This window comes from Schistocerca cancellata, chromosome 4 (assembly GCF_023864275.1).
Source record: "Schistocerca cancellata isolate TAMUIC-IGC-003103 chromosome 4, iqSchCanc2.1, whole genome shotgun sequence".
In the NCBI taxonomy this organism is placed as follows: Eukaryota; Metazoa; Arthropoda; class Insecta; order Orthoptera; family Acrididae; genus Schistocerca; species Schistocerca cancellata.
The window spans coordinates 529,578,934-529,600,864 of NC_064629.1; the positions used below are offsets into that span (position 1 = coordinate 529,578,934).

Below are 21,931 nucleotides of genomic sequence, written 5' to 3' on the forward strand. Positions count from 1 at the left end.
ATTTTAGTGTGTAACATGGCAGTGTGTAATGTAACTATCAGTGCATGAGAAACAGCATGCTGTAATTGAGTTTCTGCCCGCAAATGAAATCAATAGAAGAATGAAAGCTATACATGGTGATCATTCTATTGACATCAGTAGCCTGAAACATTTAGTTGTTTATGCTCTTACTGAAAGAAATGGTGGTACTAACCTCAACATGTGAGACATCCAATTTTCATTTGTTTACAAAATGGAAAGCACGCCTTCAAGCACTTCACTTTGATAGTGATGAAGCAGTGTAAGCAGAAGTGAGGTTGTAGCTCCATCAATAAAGTCAAACATTCTACAGTTACAGTATCAACAAACTAGTCTCTCGTTGGAAGAAATGTGTTTGTCACCAGGGTGACTATGTTGACAAATAAATATGTAGACATGACCGGTAATGATGAGGAAAGTTAATAATGTTTGTTTTATTTAAAAAGCTTTACGAGTTTTTAGACAGAAAAATTGAAGGCATTACTTTACAGCTGATCTTTGTAGTTAACACTCAATTACTTACAAATGATCAGGAGACTTTCATGCTCTCAGTGCTATCACCAAAGTCATTTATGTTCAATGTTCTAACAGAAATCGTCAAATTCATTTCCAAGCCATATCTGATCATAATTTTTATGCACATTCTTCACATTTTGAACCTGTACTGATGTTTCCACAATTACTTGACTTTTTATCAATGACACACGCTATCTTCCCTGGCGAAGAGTGAACTTTTGATACATAACATAAAAAATTGACTCGAATTTTACATTGCCTCTTAGGTTTCTGCTCTTTTGAAATGGTATACCTTTTCCCAAATCGCCCAGTCATATAAGGATGGGCCTAGGTGTAACACAAAACCTAAACCATACTACATCTTTACATTTTTCACAAACACAAAACTTGCCAAAGGTGCAACTCAAAGTATTGGAAACACAACCTTAAAACTGCTTTGTTGCAGCTGCTTACTGTGAAGACAAGATTAGACTTTTTGCAGTTAGATGTGGCTTATAACAATGGGACACCGTTTAGATGTGATGCACCATAAAAATATATGCAATTCTCTATCCGGAGAAGTTTACAAAATAGCAGATTTTGACTATGGAATACAGCAATTAGCCTAAGACACCCACATGACCACACTAAACATGTTCTGTTACTCTAACGAATACGTAAAGCAATAAAATCAGTTCCACAACCAAGACTGTTGGTTTCACCATAGTTAATAGGTACTCATAGTTCTGTGCACATAATTTCGAATACTATGTTCTACACTCACTTCTCTATTATATAAGTCACCTGATGGTGTGTTGTGGAGGGTGCTTCATACACCACTATCATTCCTCCCCCCCCCCCTTTCCTTCTTCGATTCACAACAATATGCAAGAAGATCGGCTAAATCTCTCTGTCGAAGGAAGTGACATGTTTGTCTCTTTTAGCTCTTGGAACTTTAACACAACATTCCCACGATGTACAACTTGTCTACTACTGGTGCTAGACGAGTATGTTCTCGATGTTCTCATACTGTCACTCTTAAAATGAACTCTACCTTGTATATTAATTCTACCTAGCGCATACACCGATCTGATGAGAAATATTCTTACAGTACTTGAGACCAATGGTAACATTATTAACGTACTTTTACATGTTTAAAAAAATACTTCTATGAAATGACTAAACTCCAGAAGTAATGAAAATTCAACGAATTACCTTTTTATAATGTACTTCAAAGTTTTGTGTTCCAACTCAAACAAATGTTAATTTACTTCCTGATTTACCGTTTCAGTGATGTAGCTGCAGGTTTTTGCATTAAAACTTTTTGAGTAATGTAACTATCACAGTTCAGTAAAATCACTCAGAAGAAAGAAAAAAATCTAGAATACTTGGGGGACTTTTACTTGATGACGAGATATTAAGCCTTTAAATTCACCAAATGAAAGTAAGTCTCTACACTGCAGGTTGCAGGCTGTAGATTATCTTCACACTTCTGTCTTAATACATTCAGCAAACCTCAGATGTCTACTTTCAAACGGTACTTTCATAAATATGAAAATATGGTGAAACACACTGTATTCATTCATTTTGTTACAGAATGGATCATTCTAATAGTAGTAATCTGCACTGAATTGGAATGAAGACTTCGTAAGACATTCAGTGGTTTATCCATACACAACAGGAAAAAATGGCAATGGTTTACCTCTAAACACTGTCATGAAGGAATATGTAATGGAAATGTATTACTATGCATTAAGAGGAAATAATCATTCTTATGTTGGTACAAGTAAAATTAAACAGACAAATACTGTTCTCAGGAAATGAACTGTAGTGTATACTACCAAGAAAGTATAAAAAACATGCACCAATTTTTAACAATAACAACAACAATTCAATACCACTGATGCTGCATGGATGAATCGCATGTGACTGAGGAGAATGCTAATCAACAACAACACTAAAATGATAATATTTTCATCATTGCTATACACAGCTGTACAATGCAAAACTGATTAAAACTAAAATATATGTTTTAACAATTTTTATTTTGGTTTCACGAACAATCTATCAATAATACAGAAACAGTTTTAATTACGATGATTCCCAGACGGATTGGGAGAAATGTGGACTGAATTTGTGTGGTTCTTAGTTTTGTCACATCCGATATATTTTTATTTACTATTAAAAATTTTATGGCAATTGAGAGCCACATCACCTATGTGATTACTACACTCCCCAATACATACCACCACTGTAATGACCAGTCGTTACACATTAAATGTTCAGAGATCCTGAAGCACACATATGTATTCATTAAAATTATGAACTTTTCATGCAGCTACCATACTTAATTCTGTATTATCACACCACCACCACCACCACCACCACCACCACCACCACCACCACCACCACGACCATCCCGTTGCATCACCAACACGCTGCTGATTTGAGGAGGAGGATCCCAACTTAAAATGCATGTGACACCATCTGTCTTCAACATAGTGCCACACAAAAAGAGTCATTAAGCAGTGCATAAGTAAGGAAGTAATGTTTAACCATAGCCACAAAAGTATAGTGTTAATGTGGAAGAGAGAAAGCAAGTGAGGACAACAAGGTTACTTTTTTAATTTTTCATAATTTTACTGCCAATACCAATTCTATGTAACTAAATGCCACTGTTTGTCAATTTAATATTCCATTACTCAGCCATAAACTTTTTTCTGTCTTTTCTCCCTACTGAATCTGAACATAGATCCTTGCTGCTCCCACCCAACACAATACTCCACATAGTTTCTGAAATACTGTGCAATACATTGGAACCTCTCCATGCCCCAACCATCCTCAATGCCATACACACAAAATTTTCATGTACCAATAATGATTCTTTTCACACAGGCCTCATGCTCCTAGATCAAAGCCCTTACCCTCTAATAACTGTAGGAGCATACTCAAAACCGTCTGAAAATTTCCCGCACCTCCAATAACCAGCCTCTCTGCTCCTTGTCTAATCCAGAACTTGCCATACAACCACTTCGACCTTACATCTCGCAGAAGTTTCAATCCAATGACTTTACCTTCAGCCTCACTATGTTGAGTTTTTCCAAGATCTATTTTCTTCGCCTACTCTGTACAACAAAAATGTTTCTATGCAACAACACTACTAGCCAGAACCAACTGAAAGCTGACATCCTACCTTGACTCACCCAATCAGCAGTTTGAACTTACTGTGTAGGCAGAGTACCTGATGTCCTAAAATTGTCAAAGATGGAACACATTTTTTGACAGGATAAGAATGGAGGATGGATATCACCTTTATAATTTTCAAAGGAACCATCACATCATTTGACAAGCAATTTTGGGAAACCATGGAAAACCCTAATCAGCATTGTTTAATGACTTGAGGCCTATTCTTCCCAAATCAGAGTCCAGTACCTTAAAGACAGCACAACCTGGTTCTTCCCATCCTAATATCACCCTACCCAAACCCACAAAACAAGCCTCTAATGACATCCCTGAGACTCCTCACTTACAATTACCTTCAATTAAGTGGTGTGGCAAAGTAGTTTAGACAATCGAAAGAGTGGTGCTAAAATCCTCATTGAGGATTAGGTTTCCTTCCTTCCTTCCTTCCTTCCATCAGGCTTATATCTGACTAACTGCTGAAAGACATCTGCAGCTTGAAAGCATATCCACTCCCCATGTGGACTACCAATTTCATAGTTAGCAGCGAGTGCCTGACAGTAGGTCTGCCCCCCATTATACCAAACATCCTTACACAAACCTTGCTCAATGATCCCATTTCATGAGTCTAGTATGACTTCCACCATCTACTTCAACTACTTATGTCAATTTTAAAACCTTTCGCCTGAATTAGTTTTCCTTACCATGTCCCCTGGCCTCCAAATGCTTCCTCAATCCAAACTCAACCACCTGTAACACTCACTATGCATTCCCTACTGTTTTAGTCCAGCATTTGCAGCCCGCTGACCACATACAACCTACCTTCCATTATTATACATACCATCACTCCCTTAAACACCTTTATATAGTTCTTTTTGCTATCAACAACAGGCTCTCCACAGGACGCAGTTGGTTCCATCACTACACAGGTGACAAAAGTAATGGGACACCTCCCAATATCATGTTGGATCTCCTTTTTCCCAGCGTGGTGAAGCAACTTGACATAGCATGGACTCATCAAGTCGTTGGAAGTCCCCTGCAGAAATACTGAGCCATGCTGCCCCTATAGCCATCCATAATTGCGGAAGTGTTGCCGGTGCAGGATGTTGTGCACACACTGACATAACAATAATGCACCATAAATGTTCGATAAGATTCATGACCGGCAATTTGGTTGGCCAAATTATTCACTCAAATCGACTAGAATGTTCTTCGAACCAGCCGTGAAAAACTGTAGCCCACTGACATGGCACATCCTCATCTACAAAAAATTTCATTGTTGTTTGGCTGAAAATGGTCTCCAAGTAGCTGAACATTACCATTTCCAGTCAAGGATCAGTTCAGTCAGACCAGAGGCCTCGGTCCATTCTATGTCAACACAGCCCAAACCATTATGTAGCCACCAAAAGCTTGCACAGTGTCTTGTTGACAACTTGGGTCCATGGCTTCATGGGGTCTGCACTACACTCTAAAACTACCACCAGGTCTTACCAACTGAAATTGGGACTCATCTGACCAGGCCATGGTTTTCCAGTCACCTAGGGTCCAACCAATATGGTCACGAGCCCAGGAGAGATGCTGCAGGCGTGTTGTGCTGTTAGCAAAGTCGCTCACATTGGTCGTCTGCTGCCGCAGCCCATTAACACCAAATTTCAATGCACTGTCCTAACAGGTACATTTGGCATATGTCCCACATTGATTTCTGTGGGTATTTCAAGTAGTGTTGCTTGTTGTTTAGTGCAGACTGTTCGCCACTGAACTGCACATAGTGAGAGGAAATGCCTGAAAGTTGGTATTCTCAGCATGCTCTTTACAATGTGGATCTTTGATTACTGAATCCCCAATGATTTCCAAAATGGAATGTCCCATGTGTCTAGCTCAAACTGCCATTCTGCATTCAGCATTTGTTAATACCCGTCATGCGACCATTCTCATGTCAGAAACCTTTTCACATGAATCACCTGGGTCCAAATGACAGCTTTGCCAATGCACTGCCCTTTTATAACTTGTGTGCACGAAACTATAGCCATCTGTATATACATGCATATTGCTATCCCATTACTTATCACCTCAGTGTATCCATCGCCACAGCAATGACCTCACTGACATTTAACACTACATTTTGTAATGCTCTGTGTACTGGATTCTATTGTGGCTTTCTTCATTAACACGATCAACTGCATCACCAATTACTATTTTTTCACTGGAGAGTTCACTACATACAAATCTATGGTAAAGCAATAGACAACTATACACATTCCTAATATTAACTTGTTCATACGCTATCAGGAGTAATACTCGCTAATAAATCCTGATCACAACGCAGGGTGTAATTCTTGCTAATAATTCCTAATCCTAAAACTCCTCAATGCAATTCAAACTCACTGACATCATCATCATGACACAGACTCAGTGTCAACATTCACCTTTCCCTATGGAACATCTAATTTTTGTTTCACACGGTTCTATTCTGCACAATGAACTCACTCTCTCTAGGTGCCTACCACCTCTCTAAGGATGAGAAACCACCCTTGCCACACAATAACACTCTCCTCTACAACCATGTCACATGTGAACATCACATCTGCAATGAGAATAAATATTTCTCACAATACGCTAAAGGTATTGCCATAGCATTCATATACAGGGTGCATATGTGGCCAAGAAAAAAAGAATTCCCAGACTTTTTCCTGGATTTACTGGCAAAAAATACACTTTTTCCTAGGTAAAAATACACTATACCCCTAGTGATAGCACATTCTTTCCATGTTAAATGATAATATACTTTCTCTCGGAGCTGTAAACCTCACCAGCCAATGACAGCAGATATTCAGGGCAGGATGTGTGATGTAGTCAACCAGTCATTGTCAAGTAGCACAAACAGGAAAAGTTAATGGTTTAAATTAATATACACAGGGTACAGCAACAAGGAAAGCTAAGCTTTCACTCCAATATGTACCGTAAAAAGTTTTTTTGCTGTTTTTTTTTTTTTTTTTTTTTTTTTTTTCTACTACATATGATTATGCAGGATCCTAAGTGCACAGCTTAAATTGCATCAACGGAATATTTCTGACAAGCACAATTATAAATTATACTGCTGTGCAATGAACATTTTATGGGTTACCTGGCTAAATAAGTGTTCAGCCCAGCACTTCAATTTTTCAATAGAAAAGTCAATTACATGTGAATGTTTCAAGAACGCACTTTGCACTTTTTTTTAAGGATAATTATACTTTTTGCCATCATTATTGCATAATTTGTAATCTATAACTAAAATAAATATAAGAAATTAACACTGAACCTTTGTCTTTTTTTAGTGGGTGATCTCAACTATTGCTACATGGATCGTACCATTGTAGAAGATACATGTACAAGACTTGCCAAAAATATCTGCCCAACATCTTATAATCCAATATTGACCCAAATAAACAAACTTATCAGACGGTAAGTAAATTCAAAAAATTGGAAGGGCAAACTTTTATCAACAAATTACAGAGCATGCTACACTACACAATGGTGTCAATCTCAACATCTGCTCCACAACCATTTTCTCTTAATGGTGCAAGTAGGGACAGTCTCTGCAAACACATCCATTTGTCCAACAAACTTTTCCTCCCATAATTTGTCTAATTGTGAGGTACGCAATCTTCTAAATACACTCTTCCTTTTCTTCCTTAGTCAACAGCTTCATACTTCTTAACCATTGTCCTCTATCCTGTCACCTGTCAAACAGTATCACCCACATCCGAAACCTATTCCTCCATGCTGGGGGGAGGGAGGGAGGGAGGGGGGGGGGAGAGAGGGGGGGGGGAGAGAGAGAGAGAGAGAGAGAGAGAGAGAGAGAGAGAGAGAGAGAGAGAGAGGGAGGGAGGGAGGGAGGGAGGGAGGGAGGGAGGTTGTGTGTGTGTGTGTGTGTGTGTGTGTGTGTGTGTGTGTGTGTGGTGTAATTTTGGGCACAGAGTTCATGTGTGCCTTGGTGGGAGTAGGGAATAGAGGGAATTACTCTAGCGCATTCTGGTGGAGAAAGCAAGTTTGATAACTCAGTTACCATTAGTACCACATTTGTTTGCTTTATTAGCTGTTTTTCATCAGACATTTATGTGGTAAAATGTCTTATCACACTACTGTTATTATTATATCAAAATTTTCCACCGCTGTATTCTTGCCTACACTGCCAGTTTCATAAAACCACGTAAGCCTTGAGACTAACCCCACCTCCCCCACAGCAGTACTAGCATAATTTTTGTTTTATCATTAGTACAATAGTATTAGTAGTAGTAGTTTGACCACCAACATTTACAGGTTGTTTTTTAGTGCACACGCAATGTAGACTTAGAAATGTGAAGTTTATTTACACAGCAGAAACCTACTCACTATATCATTAAATACATGCAGAACCTCAAATACCAAACCTTCCTAATACTGATTGTTATCCACCAGTAAAAATGTGAGAAAGAGTCAAATTCATTTGTTAAGGGGAAGCTAATACAGAAACAGCAGACATGAGCTCAAAAAACTAACAATAAAGTTATCATCAGAACTTCCAAACTGTGTGTACTCACGAAGGAATAAGTGGTGGTGGAAGACCAGCTCCAGACTGAGGTCTTCCAGGCAGTGATGGGGGAGCACGCTGCCCCTGTGCAGCATCTGGACCTGGCCTGTTAGGGATGTTCGGAGCTGGCCTGCTTGTTGCTGGTGGCGGCGGTGGAGCCCTAGAGCCAACAGCAGGAGTTGGCTGCATTGGAGTCCTCCTAGGACCACCAGGAGAAGGTGGTGACAGTCTGCATATCGAAAACAAAACAAATAAAAAAGAAATAAAAAATGTGAATGCATGTCCTTTCCAACAGCTGGCTGCATTATTTTCAGTACGTGATATATGATATTCCCAGATGATAAATTTGGGAAACAATACTATTTTCCCTCAACTGGGGATCACACAAAGCACCAGTGTTCTAATATTATGATAGTTTATCATTTAATATAACTTTGGAGTATCTCCCACACCACAGTATTAACATCACAGATTTAAGACAAATGCATAGATCCAATTTCTATGATTAGAAACATTCATCTGCTTTTCATATTCAGACTACTGATAAGCTACGACATTATGGCCATCTGCTTAATATTGCCTCTGCTTGAAATGCAATCCAGCAACACTTCTGCATGGCAGCGATTTTACAAGTCCTCAGTAGGTTTCTGGAAGCATGTGGTGCCACATATTTACATGCAGGTCATGCAATTTCTGTACACTGTGGGCTACTGGTTTTTGTGTTCAATTGGGTTCAGCTCAGATGAATATGGCTGCCAAGCAACAAACTGAATTCACCTTCACATTTCTCAAACTACTGTAGCACTATTCTGGCCTTGTGACATGAACAGTTATCCTGCTGGAAAAGTCACTACCACCAGGGAACACACTGAGCATGAAGGGGGAGATATGATCCAGAATGTCTGCATAGTTTACAGCTGCCAGGGTGCCTTTGATTGCTACATGTGCCACAGAAGCTCATCTGAATGTCACCTACTGCACATTATTCATCTGGCCAAAGGACACATTTCTATTGATCCACAGATCAATCTTTATGGTCCTGTGTTCCTGCAATCTTAATTGATGATGTCAATGAGTCAACTTGGGAAGTCATCTGCTACAGACACTCATGTTCAACAATGTGCACTGAATGTTGTGCTCTGCTAAACTTGTGCCTGCATCAGCAATGAACTCTGTCTCCAGACCTATAACAGATCACTGCTTATCCTGCTTTACAGAGTGGGCAAGTCTCCTACCTCCATGTTTTGTGATGACGCGCAAATGTCAGACACCTTTCACCTACTCGTGGTTTCGCAGTCTTTTCACTGGTTTCTCTAGATGCACATGACAGTAACACACAAACAGCTTCGCAGTTTCTGAGATACTTTTTCCCAGGCACTGGGGCATAACAATCTACCCTACATGTAAGTCATTTATGTCAATCTATTTCCCAATTTGCAGCCAGTAGAATGATTCACTATTTGTTTCCGCCGCACTTGTATGCTTTCCTTATAGCATTACAGGCCCACAAAGCGTTCAGTCTTGTGATGTGTGCTGGTCATGATGCTCTTGCTCATTAACTTATATATTCTATCAGGAAAAGTTACATCTGCACTGATACAATTAGGAGCCCATCCTGTTTACTACTACTTTGAAAGATGATAATTCTATCAGGATATCTGTGTCAAAACCCTTAAGTGTAATTAAGATAATTCAGGGACTTTCAAGAAAAATGGCTGTGCGCTGCTGCAAATCCTTCGATCTATTCACACTTAACGTAAGTTATTTGATACTTTGTTTCCTGGGTAACACTTGCACTTTATCATGTTGCTGTTGTGTCAGCTAGTTATTTTTAATACATGTTTTATGTCTACATACTGCTCCTGTGTGAAGGAGTGAAGTCATTATTAGTGCATTTTTCCAATGCTTTGGTCATGTCAGACATTTTCAAGATCTTTTTAGCAAAATTTTTGTGTGGCTGTTTTTAAAATTAGGGAGGTCTAACACTGGTTTTCACGCAGATGTAAACAATCATTGGTTATGGAAAGTTATTTTCTGCCACTAACATAGTCTACCAAGTTTAACACTTATTATCAAGCAAAACTGTCAGTTGTTCTGATATTAGCTAAATCAAACACATTTTGCAATAAATCCTGAGAGGCAATAATTAATACATAACAGAATGTATACAGCAAAGATTTAGTCAACTGCTGCCTTCTGATTCGTGATGTTTTATTTGATAAAAGGGATATGTGACTGCCATTTTCTCTTTACATCATTAAAAATATTATTTAGCATCTAAATGAAAATTTCATACTTCATTTATTAGCAGATGTATAACAAACTTCAGCCTTATTCCAGTCTTGTTTTTCTTTGCTTCCCTTTTAAGTTACTCATATCAGTGTCATTCAGGTCTATATGGTTTTTTTTTTTTATTTTCATGTTAATACTTCACTGTAAATTGTACAAATTTTATGTCTGTAACTATAGAATGACCTTGTAGGTAGATTCATTCTCTTTTCTTGCCAGTTTGTTAACAACAGAAGAGAATAAACTTGTCTCTATGCTTTTCCATTATACTGATAAATCTCTCTTACATTTGGGTCACAATACCTATTTATTGCTAAATGAGGCCACTAACCCCAACTTTTCCTGGTGCATATTAATTCTGCTAAGGTTTGTGTATTACTGGCACCTTCCAGCACCTCATTTACTGAAGTGGATTCTTATGCATATTGTACCTTATGACACTATTTCTTCTTATCCCATGCTTGTACATTTTCTTCTGTTTGTCAGTTTAACAGCCTAATATTGAATTCTATATTTTCCTCTAACTCTCCACTTTCATGCTTGTCGCTCATTCATGCACAGGGACTGGAACATGCACTTGAGGTTACATTTAATAAGAACCATCTCACTTATGAGGGATACTTCCAAAATGCTGAATTCTTCTCAGTTAATTTAGAGTAGCTCAACTCCCATTTTGAACTATTCCTGTCACAGATATGGCAGTCTGGTCACTATTCATACTGAGCACACTTTATCAATAGTACAGGAATTTACAACTTCTAATCTTCTGTTTATTGTATTATTCTGTATTTATTCATTTATTTTTCTACCTGTGAGTGTTTATCTATTTTTCTTCTGTTAACAATTTCCTCAAATATTACTTGCTGTCACTACTATAGTAATACAATAGTTCCAATGCTAATCAATCTAAGCTGCACTAATCACTAATTACTTCGTTGACACACACACACACACACACACACACACACACACACACACACACACACACACACACACACACACACAAAAATAACTCTTACATTAACTATCCAGGAACCCGATGTATTATGAAAGAAAAACATATCGCACACTAAAGCATGAAGGACTTTTTGTTATACAGGGCTATTACAAATGATTGAAGCGATTTCATAAATTCACTGTAGCTCCATTCATTGACATATGGTCACGACACACTACAGATACGTAGAAAAACTCATAAAGTTTTGTTCGGCTGAAGCCGCACTTCAGGTTTCTGCCGCCAGAGCGCTCGAGAGCGCAGTGAGACAAAATGGCGACAGGAGCCGAGAAAGCGTATGTCGTGCTTGAAATGCACTCACATCAGTCAGTCATAACAGTGCAGCGACACTTCAGGACGAAGTTCAACAAAGATCCACCAACTGCTAACTCCATTCGGCGATTTTATGCACAGTTTAAGGCTTCTGGATGCCTCCGTAAGGGGAAATCGACGGGTCGGCCTGCATTGAGCGAAGAAATGGTTGAACGCGTGCGGGCAAGTTTCACGCGTAGCCCGCGGAAGTCGACGAATAAAGCAAGCAGAGAGCTAAACGTACCACAGCCGACAGTTTGGAAAATCTTACGGAAAAGGCTAAAGCAGAAGCCTTACCGTTTACAATTGCTGCAAGCCCTGACACCCGATGACAAAGTCAAACGCTTTGAATTTTCGGCGCGGTTGCAACAGCTCATGGAAGAGGATGCGTTCAGTGCGAAACACACAATGTGCGAATCTGGGCGGTAGAGAATCCTCACGCATTCACCAAAAGTTAACGTGTTCTGTGGAATCTCACGGTTTAAAGTTTACGGCCCCTTTTTCTTCCGCAAAAAAAACGTTACAGGACACGTGTATCTGGACATGCTGGAAAATTGGCTCATGCCACAACTGGAGACCGACAGCGCCGACTTCATCTTCCAACAGGATGGTGCTCCACTGCACTTCCATCATGATGTTCGGCATTTCTTAAACAGGAGATTGGAAAACCGATGGATCGGTCGTGGTGGAGATCATGATCAGCAATTCATGTCATGGTCTCCACGCTCTCCCGACTTAACCCCGTGCGATTTCTTTCTGTGGGGTTATGTGAAAGATTCAGTGTTTAAACCTCCTCTACCAAGAAACATGCCAGAACTGCGAGCTCGCATCAACGATGCTTTCGAACTCATTGATTGGGACATGCTGCGCCGAGTGTGGGAGGAACTTGATTATCGGCTTGATGTCTGCCGAATCACTAAAGGGGCACATATCGAACATTTGTGAATGCCTAAAAAAACTTTTTGAGTTTTTGTATGTGTGTGCAAAGCTTTGTGAAAATATCTCAAATAATAAAGTTATTGTAGAGCTGTGTAATCGCTTCAATCATTTGTAATAACCCTGTACATTGTAATCAATGTTTACCAAGGTTGCCCAACAAACTGCAAATAGGGAATGTTGAAACTCCTAGAAATTATGACACTACACTGAAGTGTCATGCATTTTTTCTCCATATTTTACAGTTCACATCAGAAAACATTCCTATGTTACCTTGGGTTTTCCAGGCCAGAAACAAGCCAGTCATTCTTCACAGGAGGGGGAACAGGCGTTGATACAGTTGCCATTGAAACATCTCCTATAATTCTAAGTGCTTCTTTACAGGCATGATACATTCTTAGCATCTCTTCTCGCTTAAGAGCCTCTTCAGGACTCTCTTCCATCATTTGTCCCTGCCAAAATAGGAAAGATTGAAAATATAATATACCATGATTAATGAGCTTAGATAAACACACACAATGTCAGGTCAATTAGTGTCAGCCTCATAATACTAAGTATTGAGGAAGATGGGGAGAAGGCTACCTCCATTTATTGGTTAATAGTTAATCAGACAAGCAAATAAGTGGTGTGTTCAAAAAGTAATGGGAATTTTGTTCAAAAAATGGTTCAAATGGCTCTGAGCACTATGGGACTTAACATCTATGGTCATCAGTCCCCTAGAACTTAGAACTACTTAAACCTATCTAACCTAAGGACGGCACACAACACCCAGTCATCACGAGGCAGAGAAAATCCCTGCCGCCGGGAATTGAACCCGGGAACCCGGGCGTGGGAAGCAAGAACGCTACCGCACGACCACGAGCTGTGGACGGGAATTTTGTAATATTGTGTATATAAGTATGTTTTATGCAGTTTTTTAGTTGGTGCGTTGGTTAACAGATTTGACAAGTTGTATAATTCATTCTCCGACTTCCTGCTCGGTCAATTCAGGGTAAAACCTTGAGGTTTCGACAATTACCTTCATTGTCTTCATAAGAAGCAACTGACTGTCTAAACTGCTGCTGTGGCTCCTGTTCCTGATCGTTGGATGCAAGTGCCACACAACCGTATAAGTGTGTCCTCCACACCACACTGGACAGTGATGTGCCAAATGCCAAACAACAACAACAACAACAACGACCACAGTAGCGGCACTGAACAATGCTCCTATCTTGCCCATACTCTTTCATGCAACATGATAGGACCACGTGCCCTAAGCACTGGGCTACTTGCAGCAACTGTAGGAAAAGAGGACATATAGCATCTGTGTCATTCCCAGTCCTCTCCTACAGATATGGACATGGATGTTGATTGGGTGTCCCCAGTGCTTCTGAATAATAAACTGTCTATTGAATTTTAAGTTATGGACAAAGTGCTTTGACTACACGAGGACATGGGTGCAGCTGTGACACTGCTCAACACACAAACTTATGCGGACTTGGGATCTCCAGTCTTGTTAACAATTACTCAATGTTTAATGAGTTACAACAACCAGCATACACCAATTTTGGGGCAATTTACAGGTTCCACAGTGTGTAAAAAAGATTGCTATATGGTATGGCAGGTGGCAGTTGACGCTAAATAATGAAAAGTGGGAGGTGATCCACATGAGTTCCAAAAGAAAGCCGTTGGAATTCGATTACTCGATAAATAGTACAATTCTCAAGCCTGTCAATTCAACTAAGTACCTGGGTATTAAAAATTACGAACAACTTCAGTTGGAGAGACCACATAGATAATATTGCGGGGAACGCAAGCCAAAGATTGCGTTTCATTGGCAGGACACTTAGAAGATGCAACAAGTTCACTAAAGAGACAGCTTACACTACACTCGTTCGTCCTCTGTTAGAATATTGCTGTGCGGTGTGGGATCCTTACCAGGTGGGATTGACGGAGGACATCGAAAGGGTGCAAAAAAAAGGGCAGCTCATTTTGTATTATCACACAATAGGGGAGAGAGTGTGGCAGATATGATATGCGAGTTGGGATGCAAGTCATTAAAGCAAAGACGTTTTTCGTCGCGGCGAGATCTATTTACGAAATTTCAGTCGCCAATTTTCTCTTCCAAATGTGAAAATATTTTGTTCAGCCCAACCTACATAGGTACGAATGATCATCAAAATAAAATAAGAGAAATCAGAGCTCGAACAGAAATGTTTAGGTGTTCGTTTTTCCCGCGCGCTGTTCAGGAGTGGAATGGTAGTGAGATAGTATGATTGTGGTTCGATGAACCCTCTGCCAAGCACTTAAATGTGAATTGCAGAGTAATCATGTAGATGTAGATGTATAAATCTGTGGTTTGTTACTTGATTTTTCTGGTAGTGGATGGTGCTGGTGCCTACAATTTATTCGGTCTGGATGCTTCAATGCTTTCGGTTTTTCCAATGTGGATACAGTGCACCTTGTTTCCAACCAGGTCCTTCATCAGCAGTTAGATTCACTGTGTTCTGAGTTTTAGTCTCTTTCCAGGTGGGTTAGGTTGTGCCACTAACTTTATGGCCCACAAGAACCTGAAACCTATGGCCCAGATGTGCTTTTTCCATGCATGTACTATTCCAGTGGCCCTGCATGATCAGGTGAAATCAGAATTGGACAGGCTGATGTTGTTGGGGGGTCAACAACCTATTACCTTCAGTCCGTGGTCTATGTTCCTCTTGATTGTTAAAAAAACCAAATGGTTAGCTTTGCCTTTGCAGCAACTTTATAGTTTTTCCCTAAAACTGATTTACCTGAAGCCCATTCACAGGTTCTGTTGGGTCACAATTGTAAAAGGCTCCTTGTACCAATATCTGCACCTCCCGTTTGGTGTGGCTATCGCCCATGCAATTTTTCAAGGGCCTTTTTTTTTTTTTAAAAAAAAAAAACTGACAATGTCATTTCGGGGTACATCAAATGTATCGATGACACCATTGTAAGGTGCATTCATGGAAGAGCATTTACACTAATTATGCCCCTTGTTCCCAGACTTGCATCCTGTGGGGTTGTAGTGCAACTTGGTAATGTCACACCTTTTTCAGCCATCCATTATGTATTTGGGGTCAAAGGTTTCTTGGGATGGAGCAAGGCGTTTTACGTCGTCATGTCACCGTGTCACAGCTCTGTCTAACCCTTCCAATATCGAAGAACCCCTAGCATTTTTACGGAAAATTGCCTACTATCACAAATTCATTCCAGGTGTGGACATGTTGGCCCAAACTCTCCACGAAATGCTTCGTAAGGATGTTCCTTTGCAGTGGACATCGCCCTGTGAGCATGTATTCACACTTTTGAAATCTAAATTGCATTCTGTTCCATGTTTGGCTACCTTCCATTCCAGCCATTGCATGGTCTTGGCTACAGACACCCTCAGTATGGCCTTGGGGCCATTTTTGTACATTGCTATGAAGATGGGTATGAACGTCCACTAGCTTAGCGGTCAAAAATGCTATACTCCACTCAGCAACACTACTCCCAAGTCGGAAGGAAGCACTTGCTATCATCTATGCCCTCAAGCACTTTCACATATTCTTGTACGGATTTTTCGAACTCATTATGGACCACAAGCCCTTAGTTTTGTTGTTTAATCTTCTGCTTCATTGCCACACAAAGCACCACATAGAAAGCCGCCTCCCCCCCAATGGGTCTTGTTTCTGTCTCACTACAACTATAAAATAAATTAATTGTTAGCCTACTATGCAGAATGCCATTGCCAATGCACTGTCCCGGTGTTGATGGAGCTGGAGCCTACTTTTGATCAGAACAATCTCTGTATTTACTTAGATGTTGAGCTGTAGCATCTAGTAGAAGGGTATCCTTGTATGGGCTCCTGGATTACAGCTACTGATGCTGCCGATATGGTTTTACACCAAGTTGTTCATCTTGTTCAGTACAGTTGGCCGGACAGGCCTCCAGGCAGTGCTTCTGATCCTTTATGTAACTATTTCACACACTGGATGTGCTTCAGCTCCTACATCTGGCACATTGGGGGAGATGGTCCCACACAAAATCACTGGCCCGTCAACACATGTTCTGACTCAGCAGAAATGAGGATGCTGTGCATATTGTCATGGTCTGCCCTCAGTGACAGTGCAACAGGCAGCACTGCGGGCAACATTATCTCTGTGGCCGGTACTGTAGCATCTTTGGAAATGCGTCCACATTGACTTTGTGAGACCATTCCTAAATTCTTACTCGTTAGTTGTCTATGCTTCCTCTAAATTTTTTTCAGTAGTTTTTCTCGCAATTCCCTCTGTCCTTCCACATCAACCCCAGCTATGGTTCAGACCCTCTCAAAATTTTTTCTACTGAAGAATTGCCTTATAGGCTTGTGACGGATAACAGTCTATATTTCATATCTCCGATTTTAGATCTGCACCCGTCAAGGCATTCACCAAATGACAGCTCCTCCTTTCCACCCCCGGAATGGCTAGTCCACACATTCAAGGATCAAATAAAGAAGTATGTTGCAAACTCTTCCATGGACTATACCTTGACACACTTCTAGAGCTCCTACAGGTTTACCCCAGTGGGGGATCAGAGTCCAGAAAAGATGCTCCATGGTCACCAGCAACGCACCCTGCTGCACCTGCTCATGCTGCCCACAAATGTCCATCGGTGTGGCAATTGCGCTCCTAGCTATGTGGTCTGCGCCCTGGTTATCGACCACTGACTGACTGGATTCTGGCCATGGTCCACAGCTGCCACAGCCACCGCCTCTATATGGTGGGCACAAGCGAGGGGGCTGGTGATGCCCTATCATGATGAGCTGCTTCCTTCTGCCATGGTGAGGGCCATGGGGCCATCACCGCCACTGCCTTTACATCGTCCCTCAGCACCCATTCCGGCCTCGTGGAGCATCCCTGTTTCAGAGGGGCAGTCTCTACCTACTTCTGGATTCTGCCGTCTACCGCCTTTCCTTCAGGGTCCAGCGCCCTGACACATACTGATGGACCTTAAGATGCTTCACTGCCACCTGTGCTTCTGGTGCCAGCTGGGCCATCACTGTTGGGTCCTTAACCACGAGGATCTCTGGCACACCCGCACAACTAGCCGGTGCCTCCAGTGTCAGCATAGTTCAACCACACTGACACCCTGGACAATGAGATGCTGCCAGCACCCTTATCGCCGGTCCTCCCTTACAGTAATTTAGAGGAGGGCAGGGGGTACGTCAGCCACCATGCATGTCTGCTGATGCAATCGTTCCACCCCGAGAGAGAGAGAGAGAGAGAGAGAGAGAGAGAGAGAGAGAGAGTTTACTCTCATTTGGCGGGATAGAAATTAACTGTCAGACAACAAGTAAATGTTGACAAAGAGCAAAAAAGGGATATGACCAAAATGTAATTAGTAATTAAGCAATCTCTCATCCCATCACCAATGAAAATAATATATGTTGTATGCAACACACACAGTACATATCACCAACATCTCACCAACATCGCACTGTTACAGAAAGAGAGTAAAAGTAAAAATTATAAAGAAGAAACTTTCATTTCATTATCTTAGGTGGAGGGGGGGGGGGCACAAAAGACAATTTTCAACTTTGTCCACGAGGTTATTAGCATGTCATGGAACTCCTCACCCAAGTTCTGGTCTCAGAAGTTCTAATTGTGTGTAATATATGTAATTAAGAAACTAAGTATAGTATGGGTGTTCCTTAACCTTGAAAAATGCTTGTTTAACACTGGAGCCTACACCTGCTACTAATGTTTTAGGAGACATTACCATTTATATTATTAAGACACTATGTCATAAATACTTAATTATCATTCATGTTATTTGTAAAACATCCTGCAAAAACAAAACAGTTTTCCACTGACCTACAAACAAAATACACGAATTAACCAAAAGAGTTTCTTCTAGGTTGGATATTGTGCCTTCACTAATGTTACAAATGCCTTTTAATCAGCAAGACCTGCCACTGAGCTTCTCATCCTGAGTTCCTAGAACCAGAGGTTCACAAAATATCCCATTTACAACTGTGCACTATTTGTCAGTCATTTTGTCATGTGATGCTTTGCACTTCCTTTTCTTTCCTTGTCACTTGCCTCTGCTCTGGCATTTTGAGAATGTGTGCATTTCATGGCATTCTATACAGTAGTATTTCCTTCCACGAGGGCATGCTGAAGAAATTCCTCCAAATTTTTTTATGTGAAAACTTTTTAAATAGAACAAATGGTATTAACATTCTACATCTTTATTCTTCATGACTATATATTTATTTATCAACATTAGCACCTTGGCAACAAACACATTTCTTCCAACGAGAGACCAGACTGTCGATACAATCACAGTAGAATATTTGACTTTGTTGACGGAGCCCCAACCTCCTCTCTGGTTGCACTGCTTCACCGCTTACAAAGTGAAAACTTTGAAAGTATTCAATATGTTTTGGAAATGGATGACAATCAGATGGAGCCAAGTCAGGACTGTATGGAGGGTGATTGATAACAGTGATCGCAATGCACTGGATTGTTGCAGCGCTCATTTGTTATCTAGCACTGTCGTGCTGAATGAGAGGGTATTCCATGTTTAACTTGATTACAGCATTGTTTCTCACACACCAATGTAGTTACATTACTGCATGCCATGTTACACTGCACAATTCAGAGTCCTCCAGTGACAGAGGGCTACAAATACATAGACTCAAAGAATAAAGATGAAGAATGTTAATAACATTTGTTTTACTTAAAAAGCATTAGGAGTTTTCAAATAAACAATTCATAGGAATTACTTTTCAGCACCCCCCCCCCCCTTCGTAGTTCAAAAAGTGGATTAATAGTTTAGTGTGAACTAATTTTTGTTTCCTTTCTTTTCAAACATCTCTCAACACATTATGTTTACACCAATTTATTCATCCTCACTATGTTCATCACTACTTTCACACAAATAATTCTATTCCATTAAAATCACAGTAGAGTCAAAAATTATCACTATCATGAACAAACTTATCCTTTCTATCTTTTATAAACCCTGTCCACTCACTCACTTGTGGTCCCACATTAGAATATCGTGAGGAGTATTCATTGAAGATTAAACAAGTTGTACTAAATAAAACAATGCAATCCAGTACTCAATGTAGTATATGGATCACTCCACGTTAGTTCAACCATAAAGTCATTTTTTCTCACCCATCTTCTCAGATTCTGAGGAAATCTGGCCAATTTGCTCTTCTTTAAGAAGAAGAATAACTGATGATATGAGATATGAATAAGAAACTAGCCTAAAATTTCCAATATAGAAAAAAAAATACAGCAAAGGAACAAAAAGACCCACTTATTTTGTTTCTCTATGTGATATCCTATGCTTTGAAGATTATTTTGGGAAGAAAATTTTGAAGATTATCCCTTTCTTTTATACAATATTCAAGGTAATGAACCATTTTTTAAAATACTTTGTATTGAACAATTCCAAAAATTTCACACATATTGGATGATTAAAGAAGAAACTGTAATTTATTTTCAAAATGTTAGCAAGAATTATTTCACATTATCACAGTGTTAAAAAATTTTAAAGTTTAAAAAGTTTGGAATGCTAGAAAGTGGAAAGCACAGACAGAGATGAAATGCTAAAATATGGTATGGTTGCTTATTTCCATATGCAGAACAAATCAGTCACGTTTCATCCCAACCTGGGATAGTGGGCAAGATGGCTTGCTTGACTTCGCATGGATTGTCCCACATCTTACTTCATTTTAACCATTTTTTGACTTATACTCTTTTTCCCTAACAGCCTAAAATCACATATATAAATATAGTGTGTCACTGCAGAATTAGAAAAGACGCTGAATTACCTGATCTCCAGAGGCATACAAGTGCGCCAACAGCTCACCATTGATAAAGTCCTTTGTATTGTTGATTATCATTAGCATGATTGCTTTTGGGACAAGATCCCTAGTTGTCTTTGTAACTATTTTCATGTAAGAATCGACCAAATTCCTGATTGTTTCAACTTGGCGCTCCAGCTGTGGATCCATCGAAGAACTTCCTTCCCCAGCGCCCTGTTGGTTAAAAATACATTATTTTTCTATTCAGAGGCCAGAGAAACACACTAACACACCATTTTTACATTATATTAGAACAGACTCCATTTTCACTGAGATCTGTTAATTTCAAACTCTACAATCTACAACTACTAAAAAGATTTCAAAGTGTTGTGCACAATCCCTAGCACTACCTGAAAGACAAATTACTTCATGCAAATAACCATGTGCAGACCACACCCTACAACTAAATACTCTAACCATTACTTCTGCTGTGTTCCATTATTACAAAGGTTATCAAATTCATTCCTTCACACTACAATAAATGGAGTAAAGTGCTTACATAAAACTTTATATAGAACTCAGTTATTTGACTAAGGGAGAGAAAGAGACACACAAAAATTAATGTATTTCATGCTTTTGGAACATAAAGCTGTTGCTCCAGAAATTAATGAGCATGAACAATGCAGTAAGTGTTGGTGCATGTTATTTAAGGATGATTATGTCAGTCAGCACACAAGCAAACAAGATACAAAACTGAGTAGTTACTAATGTTCCATAGTTTTGGAGGCAATGTAACATACAGAACAGTTGCCACGAGTAAGAGCAAACAAGTTAGAGAGAGAGAGAGAGAGAGAGAGAGAGAGAGAGAGAGAGAGAGAGAGAGAGAGAGAGAGAGTGGGGGGAGGGGGAAGAGTAGGGTAATACAAGGAAAAGAAAGTAATGAGAGAATGGAACATTAAGTATGTTACTTTCTTTTGAGAAGGGAGAAGAAAAATCCTCACAATCACTAATGGCACAAAAAAATTTCCTTAACACAAATCCCACAACCTATCCTGAATATGTACCGTATTTCATAACTGTGCATGAATACATTATGCTCAACAGAGAATGCAGAATTTACATATGACTCTGCATTTGTTATTCACAAAATGAATGTAGACAGGTTTAGCACACAGTGCTGCAAGTTAAAAAGTGTATCCTGAATACTATTACCATAATCACAGTCAACAAATTACGAAAATTTAACAAAAAATATACTCATCCAACCATCATGACATACACAACACAATACTAATCAACATTAATTTTTAATTTTGGATGTAGATACTGAAAAAAAGACATTATCTTTAAATGTTTAAACACCAAATCTGCTATT

At 39.7% G+C, this 21,931-nt stretch overlaps 1 protein-coding gene across 4 annotated transcripts in view; it reads right to left on the reverse strand.

Moving 5' to 3' along the window:
• Window positions 1-21,931, reverse strand: part of LOC126184958 (dynamin) — a 116,059-nt gene that overhangs the window by 16,344 nt on the left and 77,784 nt on the right. For all 4 annotated transcript variants that reach the window (XM_049927633.1, XM_049927634.1, XM_049927635.1 and 1 more), the window contains 3 exons: window positions 20,584-20,790; window positions 13,050-13,228; window positions 8,256-8,474 (listed from right to left, as the gene is read on the reverse strand). In XM_049927633.1, coding sequence (XP_049783590.1) covers window positions 8,256-8,474; window positions 13,050-13,228; window positions 20,584-20,790 — 605 coding nt within the window. The remainder of the gene's footprint in view (window positions 1-8,255; window positions 8,475-13,049; window positions 13,229-20,583; window positions 20,791-21,931) is intronic.